At 41.1% G+C, this 26,122-nt stretch overlaps 1 protein-coding gene across 1 annotated transcript in view; it reads right to left on the bottom strand.

Annotated features, from left to right (window-relative positions):
• ADGRV1 (adhesion G protein-coupled receptor V1) overlaps window positions 1-26,122 on the bottom strand; it is a 438,752-nt gene that overhangs the window by 103,451 nt on the left and 309,179 nt on the right. The window contains exons 85-86 of the mRNA XM_034773174.1: window positions 25,248-25,364; window positions 13,742-13,920 (exon numbers count right to left, since the gene is read on the bottom strand). Coding sequence (XP_034629065.1) covers window positions 13,742-13,920; window positions 25,248-25,364 — 296 coding nt within the window. The remainder of the gene's footprint in view (window positions 1-13,741; window positions 13,921-25,247; window positions 25,365-26,122) is intronic.

Genomic DNA, 26,122 nt, shown 5'->3' with positions numbered 1-26,122 from the left:
GCTCACCTTCACAGTCTGCAACCAGAAAGGAATTTAAATTAAAAAAAAAAAAAAAGACGACGACTGATTAGGCCAGGGGGTTCTCATTGCTTTCCCCCCACCCCAACACTGAACTTAGCACTGTCGCTTCTGTTATTTGCATGTTTTGTCTCACTTGCTAAGATCTCTGTTGGCTGTTGTATTATAAATGCTAGAAAAGTGTGCTGAAAACTATTGCTTTGCAATCCTTATGTTGAACATGGTGACCCTGTCTATACTATCCTAACTCTTAAAACTGCTTGTTAAAGCCAGTTTGATAAAGCTGTGTTCCTTTTTTTACAGGTGTCATGACTGTGCTAGGTGAAATAGGGTTTTAAATGTCTGGTTTTGTTGCACAGACAGGGCATATAGGGGACTGAGCCCTTGGAATCAGGTTCCCAAAAGTGCAGCTAGCTGTAGTGATAAACACAGCCTGTGCCCATATGCTTCCTGTAACTGAAGGACAAGGGCAAAACTGACCTGCTGTAGAATATGGTGATATGCTGTGATGATAGAGCTCAAGCACAAGCCATTTCTATGGCTTTCAGGGAGACACAAGTACAGGAAAAATATATATATTTATACACACTGCTCTGGCTCATAGCACGTTGCCAGTACAGATGTCAGAATCAAAGACTTTGAATATACCGTCCCTGTAGGTCAAGTTGACTGGATGGTTAGAACACTAAGGGAAAATCAGGTTCAACTACTTGCTTCACCACAGATCTCCTGTGTGATCTTCGGTAAGTCACACAGTAGCTCTGTGCCTCATCAGTTCCCAGCTGTAAAATGTGGACAATTGCACAGCAGAACCTCACAAGGGAGTTGTGAGGATAAATACATTAAAAAACATGAAGTGCTTCGAGATCTATTGAAAAGCATTATATAATTATTACTATTAGTCCACTTCACCGCACCAAGTGAGGACCATTCCTAAAGGGTTGGTTCTCTTTCAGAGACTAGGTTGGACTTTTGGAGTGCATCTATACAATCCTACTTCAACCCAATTCAAGCCTGTGCGGACGCCCTATCATCTCAGGCATTGGTACTCTTACAGCAGGATTATCTGGCTATTTGAACTCTCTCCTCAGACCCTACGCTACCAGTACTTCTAGCCATCTTTGAGACACCAACTTCCTGAGGAAACTACAATGCATTGGTGATCTTCCTGAAAACATCATCCTGGCCACCATGGATGTAGAAGCTCTTTACACCAATATATCAAACAAGGATGGACTATAAGCTGTCAGGAACAGTATCCCTGATGAGGCCACGGCACACCTGGTGGCTGAGCTTTGTAACTTTGTCCTCACCCACAACCATTTCAGATTTGGGGACAGCTTATACCTTCAAGCCAGTGGCACTGCTATGGGTACCTGCATGCCCCCACATTATGGCAACATTTTTATGGCTGACTTAGAACAACACTTCCTCAGCTCTCGTCCCCTAGCGCCCTCTCCTCTATTTGCGCTACATTGAGGACATCTTCATCATATGGACCCATGGGAAGGAGGACCTGGAAGAATTCCACCTGGATTTCAACAATTTCCACCCCACCATCAACCTCAGCCTGGACCAGTCCACACAAGAGATCCACTTCCTGGACACTACAGTGTAAATAAGTGATAGTCACATAAACATCACCATATACCGGAAACCTATTGACCGCTATACTTACCTACATGCCTCCAGCTTCCATCCAGGACACATCACACAATTCATTGTCTACAGCCAAGCCTTAAGATACAACCACATTTGCTCCAATCCCTAAGACAGAGAGAAACACCTACAAGATTTCTATCAAGCAGTCTTAAAACTACAATATCCACCTGGGAAGTGAGGAAACAGATTGACAGAGCGAGATGGGTACCCAGAAGTCACCTACTACAGGACAGGCCCAATAAGGAAAATAACAGAACACTACTGGCCATCATGTACAATCTCGAGCTAAAACCACTTCAGCACATCAACAATCTACAACCTATCCTGGAAAGCCGATCCCTCACTCTCACAGACCTTGGGAGGCAGGCCAGTCTTCACTTATAGATAGCCCCGCAACCTGAAGCAAATACTCACCAGCAACTACACACCCACACCGCATCACAGAAACACTAACTCAGGTGTGACGTTGCACTCCATATTTAAAAAAAATGTGCATATAAGTGTGGATATGATGTAACTGGAATATGCTTTATGCTAAAGATCTCTTGTAAGGTATCATTAAAAAAAGCTTATAATCTACTGAGTGTGGTCATCCTATTTGTATGAATGTATCATTCTTGTATCTGAAACTAGGAATATGAAATATAACTCTGAGGTCCTATTGTAATTATTATTGTAATTATGCAAAGTGTGTGTGGGCCATTAATGGTGGTTTGGAATCTTGATGGCTCCCATTAACCAGGATAATTGGTTGTAAATGGCTCTGTTTACTTGTAAGACTTCCTGTGTGTGCCAGCGAGTGGGTAATTAAGTCTCACAGGATATATGATCATGTCACCTGAGCTGGAATCCATCTTTAACCTGGTGCTTTTTCATTTAGAAGGAAGGGGGGGAACCCAGAGGGAGACAAAGGATTCCCAACTTGTGCCAAAGCTATAAAAGGGGGTAGAACAGAACAAAGGGGGCGGCAGTCATGAGAAATCCCCTAGATACCACCTGAGCTGGAACTAACAAGAACTGTACCGGGGAAAGGATTGGGCCCGGACTAGGAAGGCGTCTAGTCTGTGAAAGAAGCTTATTGGAACATCTCTGAGCGTGAGATTTACCTGTATTCAGTTTCTTATATGCATTAGGCTTAGAGTGGTGTGTTTTGTTTTATTTTACTTGGTGACTTACTTTGTTCTGTCTGTTATTACTTGAAACCACTTAACTCCTACTTTTATACTTAATCACTTTTGTTTATTATTAAACCCAGAGTAAGTGATTAATACTTGGGGGAGCAAACAGCTGTGCACATCTATCAGTGTTATAGAGGGTGGACAATTTATGAGTTTACCGTGTATAAGCTTTATACAGAGTAAAACGGATTTATTTGGGATTTGGATTCCATTGGGAGCTGGGTGTCTGGGTGCTGGAGATAGGAGTACCTGCTGAGTGGTTTTCAGTTAAAGCCTGCAGCTTTGGGGACATGTTTCAGACCCTGGGTCTGTGTTGGAGAGGAGTAGCGTGTCTGGCTCAACAAAACAGGGTTCTGGAGTCCCAAGCTGGCAGGAAAAATGGGCTCAGAGGTAGTTTCATCACATCAGGTGACCGTCCCAAGGGGGTCTCTGTGGCCGAACCTGTCACACCAGGAACCAATCCCTGTAACAAACCCCACAGCCTACTCGGTCCCCATATCTACTCTACCGACACCATCAGAGGACCCAAACACATCAGCCATCAGGGGCTCATTCACCAGCACATCTACTAATGTGATATATGCCATCATATGGCAGCAATTCCCCTCTGCCATGTACATTGGCCAAACCAGACAGTCTCTATGTAAAAGAATAAATGGACACAAATCAGACATCAGGAATGGTAACATACAAAAGCCAGTAGAACACTTCAATCTCCATGGACATTCAATAACAGATTTAAAAGTAGCCATCCTTCAACAAAAAAATGTCAAAAACAGACTTCAAAGAGAAACTGCAGAGCTACAATTTATTTGCAAACTTAACACCATTAATTTGGGCTTGAATAGGGACTGGGAGTGGCTAGCTCACTACAAAAGTAATTTTCCCTCTCTTGGTTATTGACACCTCCTCAGTAGTTATTGGGAGTGGACCACATCCACCCTGACTGAATTGGCCTTATCAACACTGGTTCTCCACTTGTAAGGTAACTCCCTCCTCTTTATGTGCCAGTATATTCATGCCTGTATCTGTAATTTTCACTCCGTGCATCTGAAGAAGTGGGTTTTTTTACCCACGAAAGCTTATGCCCAAATAAATCTGTTAGTCTTTAAGGTGCCACCGGACTCCTCGTTTGTGTGTGTGGTGGCAACAGGTTTTCTTCTGCTAATTATGGATCACAAGTTAGCAGAGACTATTCTGTTTATTTCTCTGGTCACTAGAATGGGAATTGAATATAAATTATATGTGAAACCAAAAGCGTATGTCTGCACTGCATTATAATTCCAGATTGTGGGACCTCGGCTTGGTGAATCAGTGTTCCCAAGCCTGCACTTGATCGTCCACACTGCATTGTGAACCTGCAGGGGTCTCATAGCCATGCTAACACATCCATACTGCACTATACAGACCTTCTGACTTGGGTCTACGCCTCGAGCAGTGCCCACGCTGCAAAATGACAGGACTTGGACCTGAGTTTCAGTGGAACTCGGGCACTGACTCACCTAGCAGGGCCCTAGGATCCCGTCCTGAGTGCTTTCTGATCCTAGTCAGACTGATTTGTGTGTGGATTGGAGTGGGGCTTGGGCTCAAACCTGAGTCAGAACCCAAGCTTAATGTGCAGTGAAGACATAACCTAAGAAGCCCCGCAATGTGTACAGGTCCCGGCTCCTGCAACATGTTCTATGAGGGTGGACCCCAGCAAAATCCCCAATGAAGTCAACGGGTCTCTGCATGGGTGCAGGGATCCATTCACATGGATTGATGCCAGAGAGAGGCTCAGTCAGATATGGAGTCATGATATAATTCAGGGTGAAACAACTCTCCGTAAAGATCTTATATTACAACCTTTCAAAACTGAATGTTTTGTATTATTCAATATCTAAAACTAAGTGGGGCTTTCACCCTTTAAAAAATATCCTTTTCTCCATTTGCGCTCTTCAAAATTCCATTACCACAATAAACTAATTTTTTAAAAACACACTAGGGGCACAATCCACTGATTCATGCCTGTTTCTGATGTGCTAACATTTGCTTAGCATTAACAGTAAATATTTACAAAATTATAAAAAGCTCTCAGAAGCAACAGAGGGTCCTGTGGCCTTGCGTCTGATGAAGTGGGCATTCACCCACGAAAGCTTATGCTCCAATACTTCTGTTAGTCTTAAAGGTGCCACAGGACCCACTGTTGCTTTTTACAGATTCAAACTAACATGGCTACCCCTCTGATCTCAGAAAGAATTATTCTTTCTTCATTGAAAACATACGCTAGTAATGAAGGGATAAATAAAAGAGAATTAAAATGGTCAAATTTAGCTGTTAGACATCTTTACATCAGCCTTAGCAATAGGTAGCAGAACATGCAGCTTTACTGAAAATACTGGAGGAATTAAGGCAATAGTATTCAAACAACTGTACACAGTTGGCAAGATTCTGCCCTCTGTTAACAGATGCTCTGAGGGGGAACATAGGGTAGAATTTGGCCCGGGAATATTAGACATTGACTGTCAAGAGTTAAACACACATTGATTCATGCAAATATAGCTGTTACATTTTGACATATATTTGGCACTATATAATTTATAGATGTGATGTCATATCTGTGAATTACAAGAAATCAAATAATAAGAATTATAGATTTCCTTTCACTACTCAGCAGCTCATCTGGCACTTGGCTTTGGAACCAGAAACTTGGCGCTCAGTTGTGTGAGTACCAGTTGCATGAGCAGCACTTCAGCTGCTTCAAGGCAATTTGAAGAGAAAGGAGAGCAACAATGGAAGTAGGTGGGACAAAAGGAGCAAAAGGAAGGGGGGAGGAAAGAGGGAATATGCTGTGGAGAAGGGTGCAGATGAATGTACCATATAAAATAATGGACAGACATTTTGAGTAGGGGAATAATAAGTCCATTTTTGGGTTTGGTGACTATATAAACCATAGAAGTTTTCCTCTTTATATGTCTGTCACCACAACACTGATGGGAATAGAGCCCTGGAACTGTTTCCTACTATCCATTCTACTGAACTCTACCAAGGTGTTCTGATGGTACCACAAGAACTAGATGGACTCACAGGCTCAGTGTACTTACATTCTGGAGCTATGCAGAATATAGTATGCAAACAAAACCATGCTTTCCTTGCTGTATTCTCCTCCATAGACCCCTTGCTATGCCAAGACTCTCTCCCCCTCACCTTTGCTTAGCCCTCCCCCAGCCATCAAAATCTTTCTAGTCTTGTTGCCTCCTTCCTTCTAGAATTATTTACATCTGAAACTGTATCATATCATCATTTTCTCATTACCAGGTTTGGGTAAAAAAACCAAAACATTTGCAAAAAGTGAGTCTTTCAGCAAAAATTTCCAATGTGGCAAAACTGAATCTTAGAAGCTTTGCCTTTCACCCTTGATCCACTGCTAAGGCAGTTGCTAGAACTTTGTTGAGGACGCTCTTCTTCACAGATAATAGCACAACTGGCCTTGCATGTAATACACTATGGGGGATACCCCATTTCCTGTGCAACGCCCAAGTATAAGGACTCAGATCAGAGGAAATCTCTGGAGGTTAAGAAGAGGAATTTTCCCCCTAGACCGATGTTTCTCAACCTTTTTGATGCCGGGGATAGGCTTGCTGCCTTCCTAACTATATCAGGAAAATCTCAGGGACCGACAAGGAGGCTGCCATGGACCGATGCCGGTCTAATGACCGGTCATTGTGAAATACTTCCCTAGACAACAGAACAGAAGGACAGCCACTCTGTTCCTGCCCCTGCATGTTCAGGGCTCTCCAACCTCTGTACTGCTTGTTTCCTCCCCTGCCTGTGAAGGAAGAATAGCCATTGGGTCTGCAGAGTCATAGATCCATCAAACCTGCCCCCAAAATTTCTGCTGGGGGATGGGCCCTCAGTGACTGTGGGCGAGAGGGCAATACTCTCCCTTAAAAGAGGAATTTTAGTTGGCAATTTCGTATAGAGCTTACTTTTATCATTATTTATTATTTGTATTGTGGTAGTATCTAGGAACCCCATTCTTACACCACTGTACAAATACAAAACAGAAAGATGATCTCTGCTAACAAAACAGAAAGATGATCTCTGCTAACACATATTAGTAAAAAAAACCCCAAAACTTTGCTCTTGAGGTCTTGCATTGTTCATTACCTCCTATGGTCAAAAATATAATAAAATAAATCCTTCACTCCACACATCAGTCTTTACATGCTTGGCTAAATCTCACCTAGACATAGCAATTCAATAGCTTGAAGTGAGGAGAGACTTCATGAAGGGAGGCAAACCCATGACAGAGTGCAAACCCAACAGCAGAAACAAGGAGTGAGTGTCATCTACAATGAGGAAGAAATATACTGTAATAACAAGGGAAGAGACAGATAGCTTCCCAGAGCAGGAGTGAACAGGTGAGAAGCTAAGGAATGTTGTGTGTGTAATTTGCTGTGTTAGCAGAAATGGCAGTTACGATGGAAGATGAAAAAATGCAGAAATATTTTCATGTACTCCTGCTGAACTGGAAACAGACATTTCTTATTCCTAGCTCTTCTAAAATAATGCAGTCTAATAAACAAATAAGGCCATTTTGCATTTATATAGCAACTCTTCTCTGAGTATCTCAAAGCAATTAACAATTAAATACAAATATAAATTTCTTAAACTTCAATAATGCTAGCCTGATTCAATGTGAAAAATGTAAGTATAATACATCTATTTCTCATTGCTCAGACCCAGAAAGATTATAGCACTATCAGCCTTATATCTGAACCAGACTGGTATGGTGGATGCTTCACATACCTGGCACATGTTAACTTTTCACTGATTTCAAAACAAGGTGAAAACGGCTAGGCATCAATAAAGTTGTTGGTTCTAGCTCAAATTCTTCATGATTTGAGACCTGTGACTCTGAGACATGAACTCTCTCTTTGATATGGTCCATTCTATATGCATCCGAAGAAGTGGGCTGTAGTCCACGAAAGCTTATGCTCTAATAAATTTGTTAGTCTCTAAGGTGCCACAAGTACTCCTGTTCTTTTTGCAGATACAGACTAACACGGCTGCTACTCTGAAATCTCTCTTTGTGTTATACCATGGCACCAAGATCACGTGAACCGCCCAGGCTGAAGTTGAAGTCAAAGAGATTTCTGTCATAAGTGCTCCGCAACGTAAGAGTTGTACACTTGGACCCATACGGTCTCCTTCGAAAAACAACAACCCAAGTGTTGTCATCAGTTTTACTGAGGAAATGAGTGCACGTGTAGTGTTGCAAGTTACTTCCACGTGTCTCCATTCTTTCAGGTATTCCATGCAAATATCCATTCTCCCTGACCTCATGAACATGTCAATAAGGCTTTTTATGTGAACTACATGAAAATGGGGCACTTGAGGAAATGAAAGGGATCAAACCCAGTTTAAAAAAAAGGTGATTCACTTGATTTATTTTTAAACGATTTCAAGATTTGTGTGTGTGTGTGTGTGTGTGTGTGTGTGTGTGTGTAAGTAAAAGGAATACTAATGGGTATATTTGCCAAATTTTAGCATATTGTGAATTAGAACTGATCCAAAAGCCAAAATGATAGCGACAATAGTTCCTGATGGAAAGGTATAACTTTTTTTTTTTTTTTTTTAAACACACCAGCTAGGAATCAGGTGAAAATATTTGTATTATTTTGCTAGCTTTTCCTCCTGCATGTACATTGTGGTAGAGGCTTGGGCCTGTTTTGTTTTTGTTTTTAATCTTATCATGAGCCCGCCATTCCCTGGAGGCTTGGAAGTCTGTGTTGATTTGCATTTTCTGCTGACCTACTGGCAAGCCATGCTGGCTTGTGTAATTATTGGGGTACCTCTATTTTCACAGGGGTGGCAGGAAAGGTTACAAATACCCTCAGTACAGAGGCTTAAACAGTTACAGTTCAAAGTAAGCAGTAATGGTTCCTGGGTCCCTGGCAGTCCAATTGAGACTATATATATTTGTGGAAAGTTCCAGTTGGGCCCTTTTCCTATATCAAGATTTTACCATTTTGCTATCACTGAAACTACTTTAAATGGTACTTGTGCTCCTAGCTCACTTTGGGAGTGTTTGAAAATCCCACCCATTATCTACAATGCTAGCAGCTAGTGTCACACACCAACTCTCTCTAGCAGCCGCACCCACTGGTCTAAAGGAAATCTTTAGAAAGAAATCTAGAGAATTTGGAAATAAAAAAAGCCTTCAAGCCAGTTCTTATTCATAACGGTGTTACTTTGGGCACTGATCCTGTGAGCAGGTGGGTGAGTGCTGACCCCTGTGTCTGCATAGAGTTTCATTGACTTCACTGGGACCCTTTGCAGGACAAGGGCCCACAGTTTTGCAGCTACCTTCAGGAGTGGGGCCTTGGTTTTTATGTTTTACCATAAGAAATTACTAGAGAAGTTTATTGGCAGGGGAACAGCATTACAAATAGGGTTTATTTATTTATTTGTGTACAAGGGAGAGAGGTGGTGAGAAAATAGCTGCTTCACTCTCAGATGCCTTGTCTGAGAGCCGTGTGAACTCTTTTTGATGAGCTATTACCTTTTTCAGTCAAAATGCCAAAACAGAACTTCCTATATAAATGACTGATTAGTTTCCAGTCCCCAGTCATTTGGCAGTTTGTGGTTTTATAACTGTACCTGTTGCGGTTTCCAAACTGAGAGCTGCTTGGAGCCAGTAAAATCCTGTAATGTAAACCCTGTAAATATAAACGCTGAGTAAGCACATCTGCCTTTATTCCTTGGAATAACCACTAGTGTATTTGGGATGAAACCGTTGAGGTATGGGTGCAGACAACCAGAATAAATTCTCTCTCCTGCTTAGTCTCTCTTCTCATCCCCTCCTCCATCTGTGGTTTTGCGCCTCTCCTTGCCGTCCCTCTATTTAGATTGCATTGTTCTAAAGTGTCAAAAATGATAAAAGTTTTAAGCTGACCTATCAGGAAAGTTAAAAAAACTGGGCATGCTTAGCCTTGAGAAAAGAAGACAGAGGGGGGACCTGATAACAGTCTTCAAATATGTTGTAAAGAGGATGGTAAGCAATTGTTTCTCCATGTCCACTGAAAGTGGGACAAGTAATAGGCTTAATCTGCAGCAAAGGAGATTTAGGATAGACATTAGGAAAAACTTACTAACCATACAGAAAGGTAAGCACTGGAATAGGCTTCAAAGAAGGTCATGGAATCTCTGATTTTAGAGGTTTTTAAGAAAAGGTTAGACAAACACCCCTCAGGGATGATCGAGGTACAGTTGGTCTTTTCTCAGCACAAGGGGGAGGACTGGATAACATCTCGAGGTCCCTTCCAGCCCCTACATTTATATGATTCCATGATACTTCTACACTCAGATTTCAGGACCATGATCAGGCCTCTGGTTACTACACACACAAATTATGCACAGATGCAATTGGGATCACTAGGACCTGACTTTTTTCAAATGCAAATAAGAAGCCTGAGAAATAATACTTGTTAGATATTTATTTTTGGGAAAGGGAGGGGAGCAAACCATATCTCTTGCCAAGGTACCTACTCTGATTTACTGCTAGATGATGAACCCTCCCCTCTTCTCTTCACAACCCTTCCAGCTTCTAAGCCAAGATGATATGCTCTTCCACTGCCTGAACCCCTTCCTGCTAAACTCCAGTACTGCTCCACAGATGTAGGCCTTCAATTTGACATACACCAGTAAACAAACCTTCCCTCTGCCTTCAACGAGCATACCAACCTCCTTCCCATTTGACCAATCTCCCTGCAAGTTCATCCATAAGACCCCCTCACATTGCCCTCACCAGCTGTTAAAGCCTCCCTCTACCTCCTGACAGTACCAGATCTTCTGCTATACCACATTTCCCCTGTTTAAAAATAGAGAGGATATCATATTTACTTATACTATAGTGAACACTGGCACACAACTAAGCATGTAACCATCTGCTTCTCTTTTCTTATCCATGGGAAGAGTTCAATATTGAACATCTGATCTATGAGATCATATACACAGAAAAGATCCTTTTGCCACCTTCTGCATGACATAGGTTACCATATCAAAAACCAATGTCTGTTACTATATGTGAAATAGTGTGTCATTTAAAATATACATATTTGTGTGTGTGTGTAGACTGTAATGCAAGGAAGGGGCCACTCTTCTATTATCTCATATGAATTACTACGTCCATATATTAATGTTTGGGCATTAAACCTAGGTTCCCTCCATGTAATCATTCGACTGCTCATTAATCAACATTAATCAAACCAATGGCACTCTTGTTAAGAATAATGGAGCTCTTTAGTCATTGCAGTAACCCAGTTCCCTTTAGAGTTGAGGGTCCTGAAGGAGCAATCACTTAGAAGAGAGCTAAGATACAGGCTCTGTTACTTTTATTATTTTAACCAATCTTCTCTCTCTCATGGGAAATTAACTTATTTGAGCAGAGCACTGGAGCCATATTGTATTTCTGTCACTGATGCTGGAGTTATTATGTAATGACCCTGGCTTTGGAAATGTCATCATTTTCTCCTCTTCTACATTCTGGTTCAAAGTAAACAAATTAAATTACATATCTCATCCCAGCCCCCTTCCTTCTTTCGGCCTTGAGAGGCTTCTTTATATAAAGTAATAACAACCTTTAACATAATTTATGAGTGTAATATTTAACAAGTGCAGTATTTATGAAAAATCTTCTCAGATACCTCTCCACAACACTAACATTGGCTAAGCCAGAATACCCTTCATAGACACTTTAGGCTTAGACTGTTAGCAGAGAAATCCTTCAGACCTATCTTGACTCAGTGAGCTTCTAGGGTATTCACAAAACTACATATATTCTACCACAGAAAAATAAGAAGGGCTTCTTAAGAAACCTTGGGGTAATAATTCTGTCATTATGACCTAGGTAAGGTCATAAAAGGCTAAAAACCCTTACTTTTCTTAAGTATCAGAGGAGTAGCCGTGTTAGTCTGGATCTGTAAAAAGCAATAAAGAGTCCTGTGGCACCTTATAGACTAACAGACGTATTGGAGCATAAGCATGAGTCTGACGAAGTGGGTATTCACGCATGAAAGCTTATGCTACAACACGTCTGTTAGTCTATAAGGTGCCACAGGACTCTTTGTTGCTTTTTACCTTTCTTAATGACGGTTTGCTCATTGTAATTGCATCTATATGTGCGGCCTCTATTTGTGAAGGGTGCAATCAGAGCCTTGTCTGTGTCATTTAATTACTTCTCTGCTTGTATTCTGCCAGTGGTTTGGAGAAATCTGTTAGTTTGCTATATTAAGAGTATCCCATCCCATTACAGTGTCCAAGAGTTTCAAATTCATTTTCTGGAAGCATCTATATAGGGAATACTAACTCCATTGAATGTTCATAGAACACGCCTCCCCACCCCCCAAAAAAAAATCCAAAATGGGTGTGGACATACTCCAAGTAAATTCATTTTTAAATTCTGATGAATACTTGCAGAACATCCTCTTCGGCATTTGCCCAGCTCTAGTAACATGCTGGAAAAAATCTTTAGGTTAAATTTGGGATAAACATGTGAGTAACTCAGCTTCATTTACTTATTCAGCCTTGGGTTTCTTCTTGTTTTTGAGGGAATTGTGACTGCTTACCTAAACACAGGCACCATGAAACAATGTCTCACAGCCTGAGTTGCCACCACTCCATAGTCTGACCGCAATGAGCAGTAGAACTGCCCGGTTCTGATGCATAGTGGGCCGTCTGTGCCCACTGTAAAGGTGGAGCATTTGGCCATAAAGGAACAATTCTGTGCAATATTTATTATATTCCTAAACCACTTGTTATCATTTTATCTAAGTGCCAATATACACAATGGACTCCACTCTTTCAATGCTAACATCCAGTTACATTTCTCACTGTAATCCACTTGTTTTTAAAATAAAGTCACTTTGAGAGATGCTCAATTATTACGAATGGCTACATTTCCAACCACCCTATGCATTTTGTTGCATTGCAACTGAGTGGAACGCAGTGTACGGTTAATATCTTTCTCTTATACAGAAGATTGATGTGCTCTTGTGTTTTCTTTCCTCCTTTGATCTAGCCTCAAAACTGTACATGAAGAGTCTGCTTTTCAGTAACCCTGAATGGGATTATCACTCATATGTCAAGAAATGGCATTTGTACTTGAGACACTGTACCAAGAATTATGGTGGGTTACAGCAGAACAGAGAAACTAGCACATTCCTTGTATTATTCTAAGAAGCAGCTGTGTATTTATGCCTTCTTATGCAATAAGCATGCAATTATGGCATGTGGTGAGTAAGCACCTGAGGCAGGCCTGGTATTTCACAATAATCTCATATCCTGAAATAGCTTACTAAAAAATATGGTTTGGCTTTGAAAAAATAATGTTTCACCCTTCTGTCATCACCTTTGGGAGACAGACATTTTGAGTCTTATGAATAAGTGTTGTTTTAATTAAGATCATTTTGCTGAGGTTAAATACAGTTCTGAGACAGGCTATATTAGCTTAGTGTCCACAGCAGTGCTCAAACTGAGAATACTCCAGAGTTTAGAATACTTACCAGCACATCACAGACCCACAAATACAGACACTTTTATATTTGACACCCTGGTTATGATAATCTCACCCTCTGAAAAGGAATACTTTTAGTAATCTGAGGAAGAAAAATATTTTAAAGGTGAAGGAGAAGAAATGTGCAGATCCCCTCTTCTCCTGCCCAGTAAACATCTATTACCACCACACCCTTCAGAGGCTCTGCTGATGAGGGAACTCCACAGCCATGTAAGTAACAGATTTATCCATAAGGTTATGAGACTGTCTATATTTAAAGAAAATACAGTAAGAATACACAACATCCAATCACCAGCTGACATTTTCTTGAGGAAAAAAAACTTACAGATCTCCGTAAACCAGGCCATATATCTGTGCCAGGCTCTGATGATAGACCCCTCGCAGGATAATTAACAGCAGAATCACAACGAAAGCTGGAAGACCCCAACTCAAAAGGAAGAAAAGCAGATAGCGCCGCTGAGTGTGTTCATCATTCATCACCAGGACATACCAGAAATTAATAGCCTAAGGAATAACACAGATCATTAAATCAGCAGGGTTTAGGGAATAATTAACCTTTCCATCAAATAAAAAATTCAGAAAGAGACTATACACTTTTGAATCCATATATATGTTTTCCCCAACATCAATATTTGTTCCCCTTTTCCTTCCTCAAATAACCAGAAGAGGTTGGTTGCCCAGGAAGTAGAGTTACTTTTGTGGTTCAGTTAAGCTTGAGATTAGCCTGCCAGAAGGAGATACATCCAAGTTAGCCCAACATAAATCCAGTTTCTGCACTGAAAAAAACTGGTTTTCTTGAGCTTCTACAGGCTCACCTGGAATTCTGACACATAATTTTGCAAACTCTGATCTCTCCTGAATGTCCTATAAACTAGCACTGAGCCATCTGTCTGCATCTTTTTACAGGATATTCAGCAAGCTGCTTCTACAGTTCTGCTTATGAACTTGATAAGGAAGTGTCATTCAAACTGTAGTTTAATGTAATGTACATACTGACAGTGAAGAAATTCAGATCACAGATACTGCACAGATGACAGAAAGAGTGCCATGAAGCAAAACAGAGACACGTGGTCTATGTGTAGAGTATTCTGGACTCTAGAAGAATCTTGATTTCTGCAAAGGTCTCAGTTGGTCTGAGGACTGAATAATTTTTCTTTGGTGGTAAACAGTTAACCTGGCCCATTCACTTTTCAGATGAACTGGGAGGACACTTCATGAGGAGACTCTCACTGAGTTTTCTTTTCCTTTGGCTTACTCTGATGGTCTTCCCACATGCTGGGGTAATGTGGGTCAATGTTCTCTGTTTGGGGTAGAGAAGTATAGAAAGCATGCTTGGTATTTTTGAACAGATTCCTCTTTCCTCTGCTTCTTCACCAAACATAGTGGAGATGAATTTTTACTGTTTGAGAAAGCAAATGCTTGACCACTCTCTTCCAGTTGGATTAATGGGACTGGTGAAATCCACATACATCTATGCAGAAATATGGAAGGATTCTGGGTTATATGGACTATTGAGGAGAACTCATGGGAGGAAAACTCAAAAAAAAAAAAAAGGAGGAATGTAATTAGCATAAAAAGTAGAGAAACAGAATGCAAATAAATAAATTGAAGCACATGTTCACATCAGGGGGAACAGATAGCTCAGTGGTTTAAGCATTGGCCTGCTAAACCCAGGGTTGTGAGTTCAACTCTCAAGGGGCCCACTTAGGGATCTGGGGCAAAATCAGTAATTGGTCCTGCTAACAAAGGTAGGGGGTTAGACTCAATGACCTTTCAGGGTCCCTTCCAGCTCTATGAGATAGGTATATCATCTTATGCAAAGAAAGTTTCCTTGTTCTTAAAGGAAAGAAGGACTTCCATGAAGTTAAAAGAGCAAACAGTAATAGAGAACCATTCTGTATAAATTTTCAAATTGTGTGGTCTTCTGGTTTTACCTAAGCTATGCTTCAGTACTAGTACTCTGACAGTGGAACCACTGAACTGATTTATGCCATTATATTTAGTTAGGGATCACTGATCCTGTTAATTCTGACTATTAGCTTAATTGTTCTCAGTCATGCAATTCAGATTGTTTTCTAAGAATTCCTACCATATGTCCTTGCCCTCCTTTGCTGTATTTATTTAGTCGTAGTTACCCATCTTATCTCATTTATCACATGGATGACACTAGTCCAATGGTCTTTAGGAGAGATTGGCCAATTCACCATTTCCTGTGCAGTGACATTTTTATCTTGATAATTATAAGCTTCTTGTCTTTGGTGTGCCAAAATTAAATCAATGAAGTACAAATAGTGGAGCTAATTTTAGCAGATCCTTTCCTGTTGCTATGCTATAACAATAACTAGTCCTGCAGAGGAATAAAAAAATATACAGTTCATTTATCAGCTGCTCACATGAAGAAACTAATGCACAAGCTATGAATGTTCTGAGGTGAGGTGCAATACAAAACAATTATACATGAACAGAAAATCTTAACGAAACAATCCTAAAGTTACTGAGGATTTTCTTTTGCAATGAAACAATCAATTGAAGCTACCTTTCAAGATGTAAGACATATTTTATGTATGGATTTTTTTAATGGGGTTACATGTGGGACCGTAGTCAGTAGGTATAGCTTATCAAGGAGGCGGCATTAGATAAAGGGCTTGTCAGTTCGGTTCACATAGCTTTATTTCCCTCAGCCCCCCTCTGTTTTGGAAGGGATGCATACATCTTTATGAATGACTTTAGGCTTATTCACATGCTTAAAAGTTAGGCATGTGCTTAAGTACCTTGCTGAATCAGGACCTTAATGAGACTGCAAGTGGATTTATGGAAAAACAACCAGACACAAATATGGCCAAAAAAGTAAAAGGGAGAAATACAAATACTTGGGACCTGACATTCATCTCGCTCCCACTAGTTTTATTCCACTGCAACTGCATTCTGTGGAGTTACTCCAGATTTGCATTGGTTTAAATGTGATCAGAATCAGGGCCTTGTATCATATTTTCCCACAATTCTCTAACTAGGAATTGGCTGTTATTTAGTTGATATAGATGAGAGTTACAACATCTTAAATGAGTTTTAAAAAGTGTCCAACTAAGGCAGCTTCTAATACATTATTGTTAATAAGATTTTTTTATGGTAAAGTTTGAACAGGCACACTTTTACTTGTATGTGCCTGTCATACAGGAACTGCTAGCAAGGATTTGCCATAATCTATTGAGTACCCAGGAACAAACAATACAGTACAGAACAGCATGTGTAACGTATGCTCATTGACATACGCTGTGTCATCCCAAAGAACAAGCCACCCAACATGGTTGGCTTTTAAAATGGATGCTGGTGAGTGTCAGTGGGTGGTGGCAGGGTGCACTAGTAAGGCTTAAAACTTCTATATATTAAGGCAGCGATATGACTCAAAACACTTGGCCAAATTCACCCCCATTGATATATGGAGGAGGTTAGAGAGACATGGTGGGTGAGGTAATATCTTTTATTGGACTAACTTCTGTTGGTGAGAGAGATAAGCTTTCGAGCTACACAGAGCTCTTTCTCAGGTCTGTGGAGGAGGTGTAATTTGCACCTGTCACTCTACCTTGGCCCTTTGCACTCAAATGGGTCTCAACCCTAATGGCGGGCCAGTTATGTTTCCACCACCCTGTGACATATTTATGTTCTCCCAGGAACTCCACAGAAGTCCTGAGAACAGAAGCTGCTGAGGTGTATTCAATCAGAATCCCCAGCTGCCCTACCTATGATCCTTTTCTCAGGCCAGTATTGAAATATGAGGCTTTGCTTTGCAATATCAATAGTTTGGGGGAGTAACCATTTAAATCCGGAAGTCTAACTCCTTCATCCTGTATTTTCAAATGTTTTGAAACTGTAGATGCACAAATGTAGATTATGTGCCAGATCCTCAGTTGGTGTAAATTGGTGTAGTGCTTCATTAAAGTAGTGTGGATTATTAGCACAGCCTGCCTGGGCTACTGTCCATTAGATTCAACAATTCATGTCTGTATTTTAATGAATAGAAAAGTTTAGGGAAATATTCTTTTCTAAGATCTGAGCATTTGAATATATTGAATAATTATGTTTCGAAACTTAGCTCTTCTTTTACATTTCCCTAAACGCTGAACATTATTAATGGCAACTGGTTCACACCAAAATGAAAAATGTTTCAATATGTGCAAGAATTTATGACTTGTTGTGAGACAACAGATGGATAGAATTAAAAAAAAAAATCTTCCTGCACAGTAAAATTGTTATATTTTATTCATTAAAGTGAAGACAACGTAAAAAAGATATCCCTCACAGATGTACAGGGAAGAACAATTGCTTTTCATTTCTATGACATATTTGATTTACTTACTACTGGTGGTAAGACTTCATGCTGAAGAATTTCTAACCTACTTGAACATAATGGGCAAATTTTCAAAAGTGGCTGTACCCATTGCACATGCAAAACTCTGCATTTGTGTGAAAGTGCTGTTTGCGCACACAGATGATGAGCACTGTGCATATAATTAGTACATAGTCTTATGTGGTCATGTTTTAAATTTGTAAAAATGAATTTCACAGGAGTTCCAATTCAGGAAGCAAGGAGAAGTCATGTGAGCCGAACAACAAGGCAGAGATGTAAAGGGACAGCTGTGCTCAGAACTAACATCTAGTATTCCACCTCCTTACCCGCATAATAACGTATTACAAGTTGATTGGATTTCCAAAGTAATCAGCAAGACTTCAACAGGAAACAAAATGGGTAGATCCCTTTGCAGGATCAGAGTCTTATATAATCATGCATCAAAAAGCAGATTACAGATATTAACGAATTATATACTTTGTGAATATTTTTTAAATTCCCCATGGAACTAAGACTTTTGAATTTAATTTACTGTTCTGTCCCTTTAAGACTTCCTGGAAAGAGTTTGTCACCCAAAAGGGGCAGTGCAGATGGGGAGAGAAAGACTGACTGACTGATTGCGCTAGAAGCATAAAAAAGAATATCTAGAAGAGTGACCTAAAGCCCGAAAAACAAGATCAAGGGCCTGAAGAGAGAGCTTCAAGTACAAAGAAAAAAATGGCAAGAGATAGAGCAGGGAATCCAGCCAGTCAGAAGGTCCTAAACCAGTGGTGGGCAATGGGTGCTGCAGGAAGCAGCAGCCAGCACATCCCTGCGGACCGCCACTTCCCACAGCTCCCATTAGCCAGGAACCGGGCCGCAGGTTGCCCATCACGGTCCTAAACCAAACAGTTATTTTATTTAGATGTATTATTTCATGCTGCATGATATAAAACAATTCAGTAAGATAAATATAATTACAATAATAGTTAATTTCCTCCTTTTGGAACTTTGCAGTAATTCTATGATTCAGTGGAAATGTATAATTATAATATATAATGGAATTTTATTTCCATTCATTAGGTATTGTAGCGGGGCAGTTACCCCACTCCTGAGATAAGAGGAGTGAGAACTGCTGAGGGAAGCTGGCTGAGTAGCTGACCACAGATGTGGCTAGCTCAATCAGGGCCCAACTGGCCCTGATAAGAGGGCTAAGGGAGGAGCTGGGCAGAGTCTCACTCCAGCCTGGGAGTGGGAAGGACCTAGCTGCCTGGGAGCAAGGGTACCTGAAGCCGAGCAGTGCTGGGGGAAGGGCAAAGGGAGCTGGGGAGCTCCACCTTGGCATCTCCCCAAGGTGAGGCCTTGTTTAAGGCCTAAGGAGGTACTGGGGCAGCAGAGATGCAGCCCGGGGTTAGGCAGAGGCAGCTGGTCCAACCCCCTTGCCAATGATGAGGGGCCATTACAGACTGCAGTTTGCCCCAGTAGAGTGGGGGCTAGATGACGACTTGCAGTAACCACTGAGGCAAGGTGGGCTTAGAGGGTTGGGGGTTCCCCTGGGAAGGAAGCAGGGCCGGCAAAGGCTTTTTTGCTACCCCAAATAGCACGGGGCGGGGGAGACGCGTGATCGGTGGCAGCTCAACCACACCGATTCATTCATCGGAGGCAATTCGGAGGCGGATCCTTCACTCCGAGAGGGACCGAGGGACCCGCTGCCGAATTGCCGCCAAAGACCCAGACGTGCCGCCCCCTCCCATTGGCCACCCCAAGCACCTGCTTCGTTCGCTGGTTCCTGGAGCTGGCCCTTGAGGGTAGACCCAGCGTGGGGTGGTACTGTTGGGGGGCAGAACACCCAGGTAAAGGGCACTGGGGTCCAGGAGGGACACGGAGGCCTGAGGCAGGCAAGCCACCGGCCAGAAGGAGGCACTCCGAGGCTGGAATTTAGCTATTCCCAAGGCAACCAACAGAAAGTGCTGCAGCAGTGAGTCAGTGATCCGCTACAGGTATGATTGTGCACCAGCTACTAGATACTTTAATTCTCTCTTGTACTTGTGAGTTACTATACAATTAATTCATGTTTCCTGAAAATAAAAGCAGCTTAAACTTTCACCATTATGTACTTGATAGATATTGTGGACCATAGATACATGCACACAAAAGCATACACTGCTATGAGAAGCTAGAATAGTGCAAACTTATCTCACATTCTGCTTGGGGATGCACATCTCAAAGTGGTGTGTCCCCATTTCTCATTGGATATGATTTATGTAATATCTTCAGCTAGGCAGAAAGGGACAGAAACATGCCCGCATAAGTTCCATGTATGACGCCACTGCTTTCCACAAGACAATGGCATGCAGCAGCAGGAGTAAATCTCACTCTTCCCCAGAGACTTCAGCCTTAACTCATAGCAGGACAGTACAATCCCATCATGCTAACTGTTAGTTGAGTTTAGTTAGTACCCATTACGCCTTTTGGCATTTAGGGCAGCGATGAACTCCTGTCTGTTTCTGGCAAGTTTTTCAGCTCAGTTTCCACAGCTCTTCGCCTTGTTGTTTTCAGGCAGCCTCATTTTCAGGTGTCTATCTTATTGCTATTCTGGTGATGGAATCAGTTTTCATTCAAAGACTCATGGTCAATCCATCTCCAATGCTTCCTGGTAATGATGATGCTCCTATCTTCTTGGCTGCACTGTATAAACAGGACTTGATTTGAGACTGTTCTGGGCCAAAAGATACAAAGGATTTTTCTGAGGAAGCTTGCATGAAATGAAAACAGTTTGGACATGTCATACCTTGTCATTCTCCAGCATTCTGCCCTATAAAGTAGTGTTGAAAGTATGCAGCTCTGATAAATCTTGTTTGGTTTTGGTGTTGTATTTTGGTGATTTCCAGACTGTATTTAAGCTCCGAAGGTGTTCCTGGCGTTACTGATTCTGTTCCGGATGTCCTGGCTTGTTCCACCATCCTACTAGGCTAACTATTGCATACACGCAAATGGGACATGGAAATCCGGCAAGTATATAAAGAAACAACCAAAATATCTAGGAAAATGATGTAATAAAGCACTTATACAGTAGCTTGCATTGCCTACGGTGTGTTATGACAAGATACTGTAGCCTATGCTCATGTTAGGAATGAACAGGTCACAGAACAAATCTTAATCCCTGTAAGAGCAAACTAAATTGCACAAGAAAGGGCTATGTTTGTATATCTTGATGTGTGCAGCAGTCATACACTAGAGCCGACCAATTTTTTAAAAAATTATGATTTGGATTAAATTTGGATTTTAAACATTTTAATGGAAATTAAAAGAAACCTTTACATGTCTCTCCTCCCCATTTTTTTCAAACTAGCTCTAGTCTTCACACATTTATGCTTAAAGTATTAAGAGGACTGAGGCACATCATGACTACAGATGCAAAGTCCTATTCGCTACCATTTGGCTCCAGTTCTTTTTGTAGCCTTGTCCATTTTGTTGCACACAGGACCTGGCATTCACTGATATAAAAATAAGCTCATTTTCCATGCACAAAAGACCGTCAATAATACTAAGGTGCTTTGTATCCACTAAAGGATAAGACAGAAATTACAGCTGGATTTAAGAAGGGACAGGCTGAGATAAAAAAAGTTAATTCAGTTAAAACCAACAAAGTATTAAACTAAGAACTTAAATAAAAATACACATTATCTGCATATAAAGGCAAGAAGCTAAAAATACAGGTGAATTAGAATGGATGAGGATTTTGACATTATAGGCATTTACTGAACTTTGGTAGAATGATAAAAATCAACGTGATAGTATATTTGACTACAAACTATAGAAGACAAACAGATTAGATTGAAGAGGTGGGGAAGTAGTGCTGTATTTGCAAGATTCCACTGAGAAAGAGAGAGAAATTCGGAGTGGACTGGACTATGCAACTGAACTTGTAGGAAACAAGTATAGTATTAGGTTTATACTACAGGCCTCCAAATGAGGTAGCAGATATTGAGTATGTAACTATCAAGATAGATCAAAGAGCCAAAGTCTAATAAAATACATATACATCAGCAAAGGTTACAAATGTTTAGAGAGCTAAATGATTGCTTTTTGGAATGACTAGCCTGAGAACACACAAGAGGAGAAGCTAATTTCAATGTAGGTCTACACAAAGTCAGGAGTTTTCACATGAAGCGCTATAAGAGACTGAGATGTCAGAAGAAGAGGTGCTGGAACAAACTGGTAAATTTAATAGCATGAATTCACCAGGCTCAGATGATAGACTCCTTCAGATCTCTTGGATGTCTAAGAATGAAGGGAGGGGGGGGGGGGGGGGGGGGGGGGGGGGAAGCAACCTCATTGGTATATGTAGAAGCTGATTTTAGAGGACTGGAAGGTAGCAAATGTAGGACCTACATTTAAAAAAGGGTGGACAGGTGATCTGGGAATTACAAACCAGTAAGCCTTATTTCAGTACTTGGTCAAGCTGATAATTAAAAGTAAAACTATAAAACACCTAAAAGATAATAACGTAACATGATCTAATGAGCATGGGCTTTTGCCAAGGAAAACTGTATCTAATGTATCAAAAATAGTGCCTAAAGAAGAACTGGATGATATATTTTTTATAAGATGAGTGAAACCTTGTCTCATGGGACAAGTTAAATCCTCGCTGAGACTGATGGGTGTGAATTCACCCTTCAATTAACATAACAGCGAGGATAAATTAATCACAAGCCCCTACTAAAGACAAAAGGGTTATTTAAACCCACATATGAGTTTTGGACTGAGTAGGCAGAGGGCTTTTGCCGAGTATTGTTTGTGCATTGTGTGTGAGAGTGCTTGAGGGAAGGCAGGACACAGAGAAACTGGGAAGAACCGAACAGAGAGAAAAGCAGAGGCAAAAAGCAAGAAAGCTAAGCAGTAGCCTCTTAGTACAGTATGACCCAGGGGAAAGCTAGGAAAAGAGTTTACTGTCAAAAAAGGCTGTAAACTTAGAAACTGCTCCTGTTGCTCTTGGTTCCTCCAGCATTTGGAAAAGTGGGACTTTGTACATTCCTTGTCAAGAAACAAGATGTATCAAAGAAACACCTCCCACCAATTTCTCCTCCTAACAGAACACCCCTGAGGGCTCTGAACTTTAATTAGCTGGTTGGAACAAAAAAAGGTGCAAGAGTACTTTCCAAAAGTCTTTGACAACATTTTTCATAAAAAGCTACCGTAACAGTGGTGGGCAACCTGCGGCTCACATGCAGCTCATCAGGGTAATCTGATTGCAGGCTGAGACACATTTTGCTGAAGTTGACCATCTGCAGGTACGGCCCCCCCACAGCTCCCAGTGGCCATGGTTATGGGTGCCGACTTTGTGGGTGCTCCAGTGCTGCACCCACCGGCAGCCAAGCTCCCCACCCCACCCCCGCTCACCTCACCTCCACCTCCTCCCCTGAGCGCACTGCATCCCCACTTCTCCTCCCCACAGCTGTTTCAGGGCGTAACAAGCTCTGGGAGGCAGGGGGAGGAGCAGAAACATGGTGCGCTCAGGGGAGGAGGTGGGGAAGAGGCAGGCGATTTGGGGAAGTGGTTGGAATAGGGGCAGGGAGGGGCGGAGTTGGGGCAGGGAAGGGGTTGGAATGGGGGTGGGGCGGAGTTGGGGCAGGGGCGGGTTGAGCACCCACCGGCGCCAGCAGAAGCTAATACCTATGGCCACAGTTCTCTGCTCCTGACCAATGGGAGCTGTGGGAAGCAGCGGCCAGCATGTCCCTGCAGCCCACCACTTCCCGCAGCTCCCATTGGCTGGGAACGGCGAACCATGACCACTGAGAGCTGCGGGGGATCATGCCTATGGACAGTCAACATCAGCAAAATGTCTCAGCCCGCAATTAGATTACCCTGATGAGCTGCATGCGGGCCACAGGCTGCCCACCACTGTACTATAGGAACTCAGTAGTTATGGCCTGAAAGGTACAGCCAGAAACTGGCTAAAAGACAGAAAACAAAGAGTAGGAATAAATGGCCAATTATCCAGGGAAGGGTTACCAGTAGGGTGTCATAAAGTTCCATACCGGAATATGTGATGTTTAATATATTGATCAATTATCTGGAAATGAGGTAGACAGTGAGATGGTTAAATCTGAAAATGACAAAATTATTTAGGTTAGTCAAGACCAGTGAAAACTGCATGAAACTTCAGAGATTGCTAACCAAACCAGGTGAATGGGCGCCATATCAGCAGAAGTAGTTCAGTATTGACAAATGGAAAGTAATGCATATTCAAGGGAATAATTTGAATTACTCATACATTTTATTGGGTTCTAATTGTATCAACTCAGGAAAAAAAACTAGGCATCACTATGTATAGCTCAAGGAAGATCTCTGTTGAATGTTCAGCAGTGGTCAAAAAAGGTGATTGTATGTTTTAGGCTGACTGTGTTTCTTTTCCTCAATTACTGCAATTTAAGGCTAACAGGCACAGAAGGCTTGGGACCCATGGTAGAGAGCTGCCTTTTGTTTTTGTTCAATGTTTATATTAGCCTCTTGACAAAGCACAAGGAAGTGGAGAAGAATTTTTTTTTTTTACGTCTTTCCGTTACTAAGGTCAAAGCAGCACACAGTTACAGCATAATTTATCTCTGCTGAATTTTGTGCTTACATAGGGCCCAATCCTGTATGCTGGACAGGGTGTGAGACAAAATAAAGCAATTTAAGTGAAGGTGCTGCAAATATGATATTATATACTATAAACATGATGCACCCAAATCCTGTCAATACTGTAAGCACATATGTGCAGAGCTGCATGTGATGCTAAATGCAGATCTGCAGAGGATGCATGATGGACCCTTCCCTGATTTATCTCACGGTTGCTTTGACCAATTTACATCACACGTTTACACAACTAATAGATTTAGTCCAGAGATTTCCACAAGCGTTTTACTTTGCTTATATCATGTCTGAATTAAGCCTTCTGTCTCACACTCCTGGCCATGTCTGTGAATGTGTTTACTTTTTCAGTAGATCTGATGCAGCATTTTGGCCTTATAATAGCTTTTCTCTATGCCATACTTCTCAACTTAAATTAAGAAGTAGATTTTTCATTTTACATGGGTCTAAAGTACAAACTGACATTGACTATGATGACCAATATAACTTGTAACTAGTATTTCAACTTGAAGAGACTTTTTCAAAACAATGTAAGGAAGATGCATTTAGAAATTCCATTAGCTCTTACAAAAGCAGTTTCTTCAGTTTTGATAATGTACTTCCTACTGGGTACATTTTCAAACTGGGATTTAGTGCACAAGGGCCGTGGATGTTAATGGAACTTAGTGGTATACATCTCTAAACTGATTTGAAAATTTATTTCTAGATCTCTTTCACTCTAGGGTTAGTTAGTAGGGATTATTTAAGTTCTTTGCCTCATAAGTATCACTGGAATGTGATGACAGACACATTAAGAAATGACATAAATGCAGTACAAGTGTCAGTTGCCCTTAAGCAGATTTTGGTGAATGAGTAAGAGAAAGATACTAACCTGAATGAACATCCAGCTGAACTGGCAAAGGTAAATGTAATGTGTAATAGATCCCAGGGCAGAGCAGCTTTCCTCTGAGAGCTCTTGACTTATGTAAGCTGAGGCAAGAAACGAAATCTGTAAGAGAGACATGTGTATACATATTGGAACCAATCAACATTAATAATATTAAGTAATCGGCAAGTTTAATTTCAGTTGGGATGAAAGCCAGAATGATTTACAATGATTTACCACTCAATTCAGAAACTAATTAGTAATGGAATGTGATGCTTTGGGATAAATGTATTTAATGTTCATCCTGAGGTAAAATTTTAGCTCAATTGAAATCAATAGCAGAGCTCCCATTGACTCAGCATCATAAGTCTGACCTATTTTGTAAGCATGTTAATGGACTTTTGTCATTTCTTGATTTGCATGTTATATCACATTTGTAGAAAACCCTGACAATGAAAAATGTCTCAAAGTGATTCTGTTTACAATGGATTTGAACTTCACATAGTTGGAACCCTGCCTGATTTCCTGCCAGCTCATCATATAAAGTTCAAATCCGTTGTAAACAGAACAATTTTGTGAAGTAACATGCATCAAATATATTTGCATTTCACTGCCCTGTTGAAAAATTTCTAGATAACATGATGAAATGTGCAGGATAGGTTCTCTTTTATATTCTCAAAACAGCACATGATATATATTTATAAACCTAACTTATAGTACACCCACTCCTGCTTCTTGCCTCAAAAGCATGTTATGAAATCTGGACGCAAGGAAAAATCATGTCCTGTACTGTGCTGTTGCATTAGTGGATGAAAGGAGTGTCAAGTAGGACAAGATTGCAACCTCGAACTCAAAACAGCAGTAGGTTGGGTACCAGCTAT

This window comes from Trachemys scripta, chromosome 6 (genome assembly GCF_013100865.1).
Source record: "Trachemys scripta elegans isolate TJP31775 chromosome 6, CAS_Tse_1.0, whole genome shotgun sequence".
Taxonomy (NCBI): Eukaryota; Metazoa; Chordata; order Testudines; family Emydidae; genus Trachemys; species Trachemys scripta.
The sequence above is the reverse complement of the archived record's forward strand: the minus strand, read 5'-3'. Positions and strand labels throughout refer to the sequence as shown.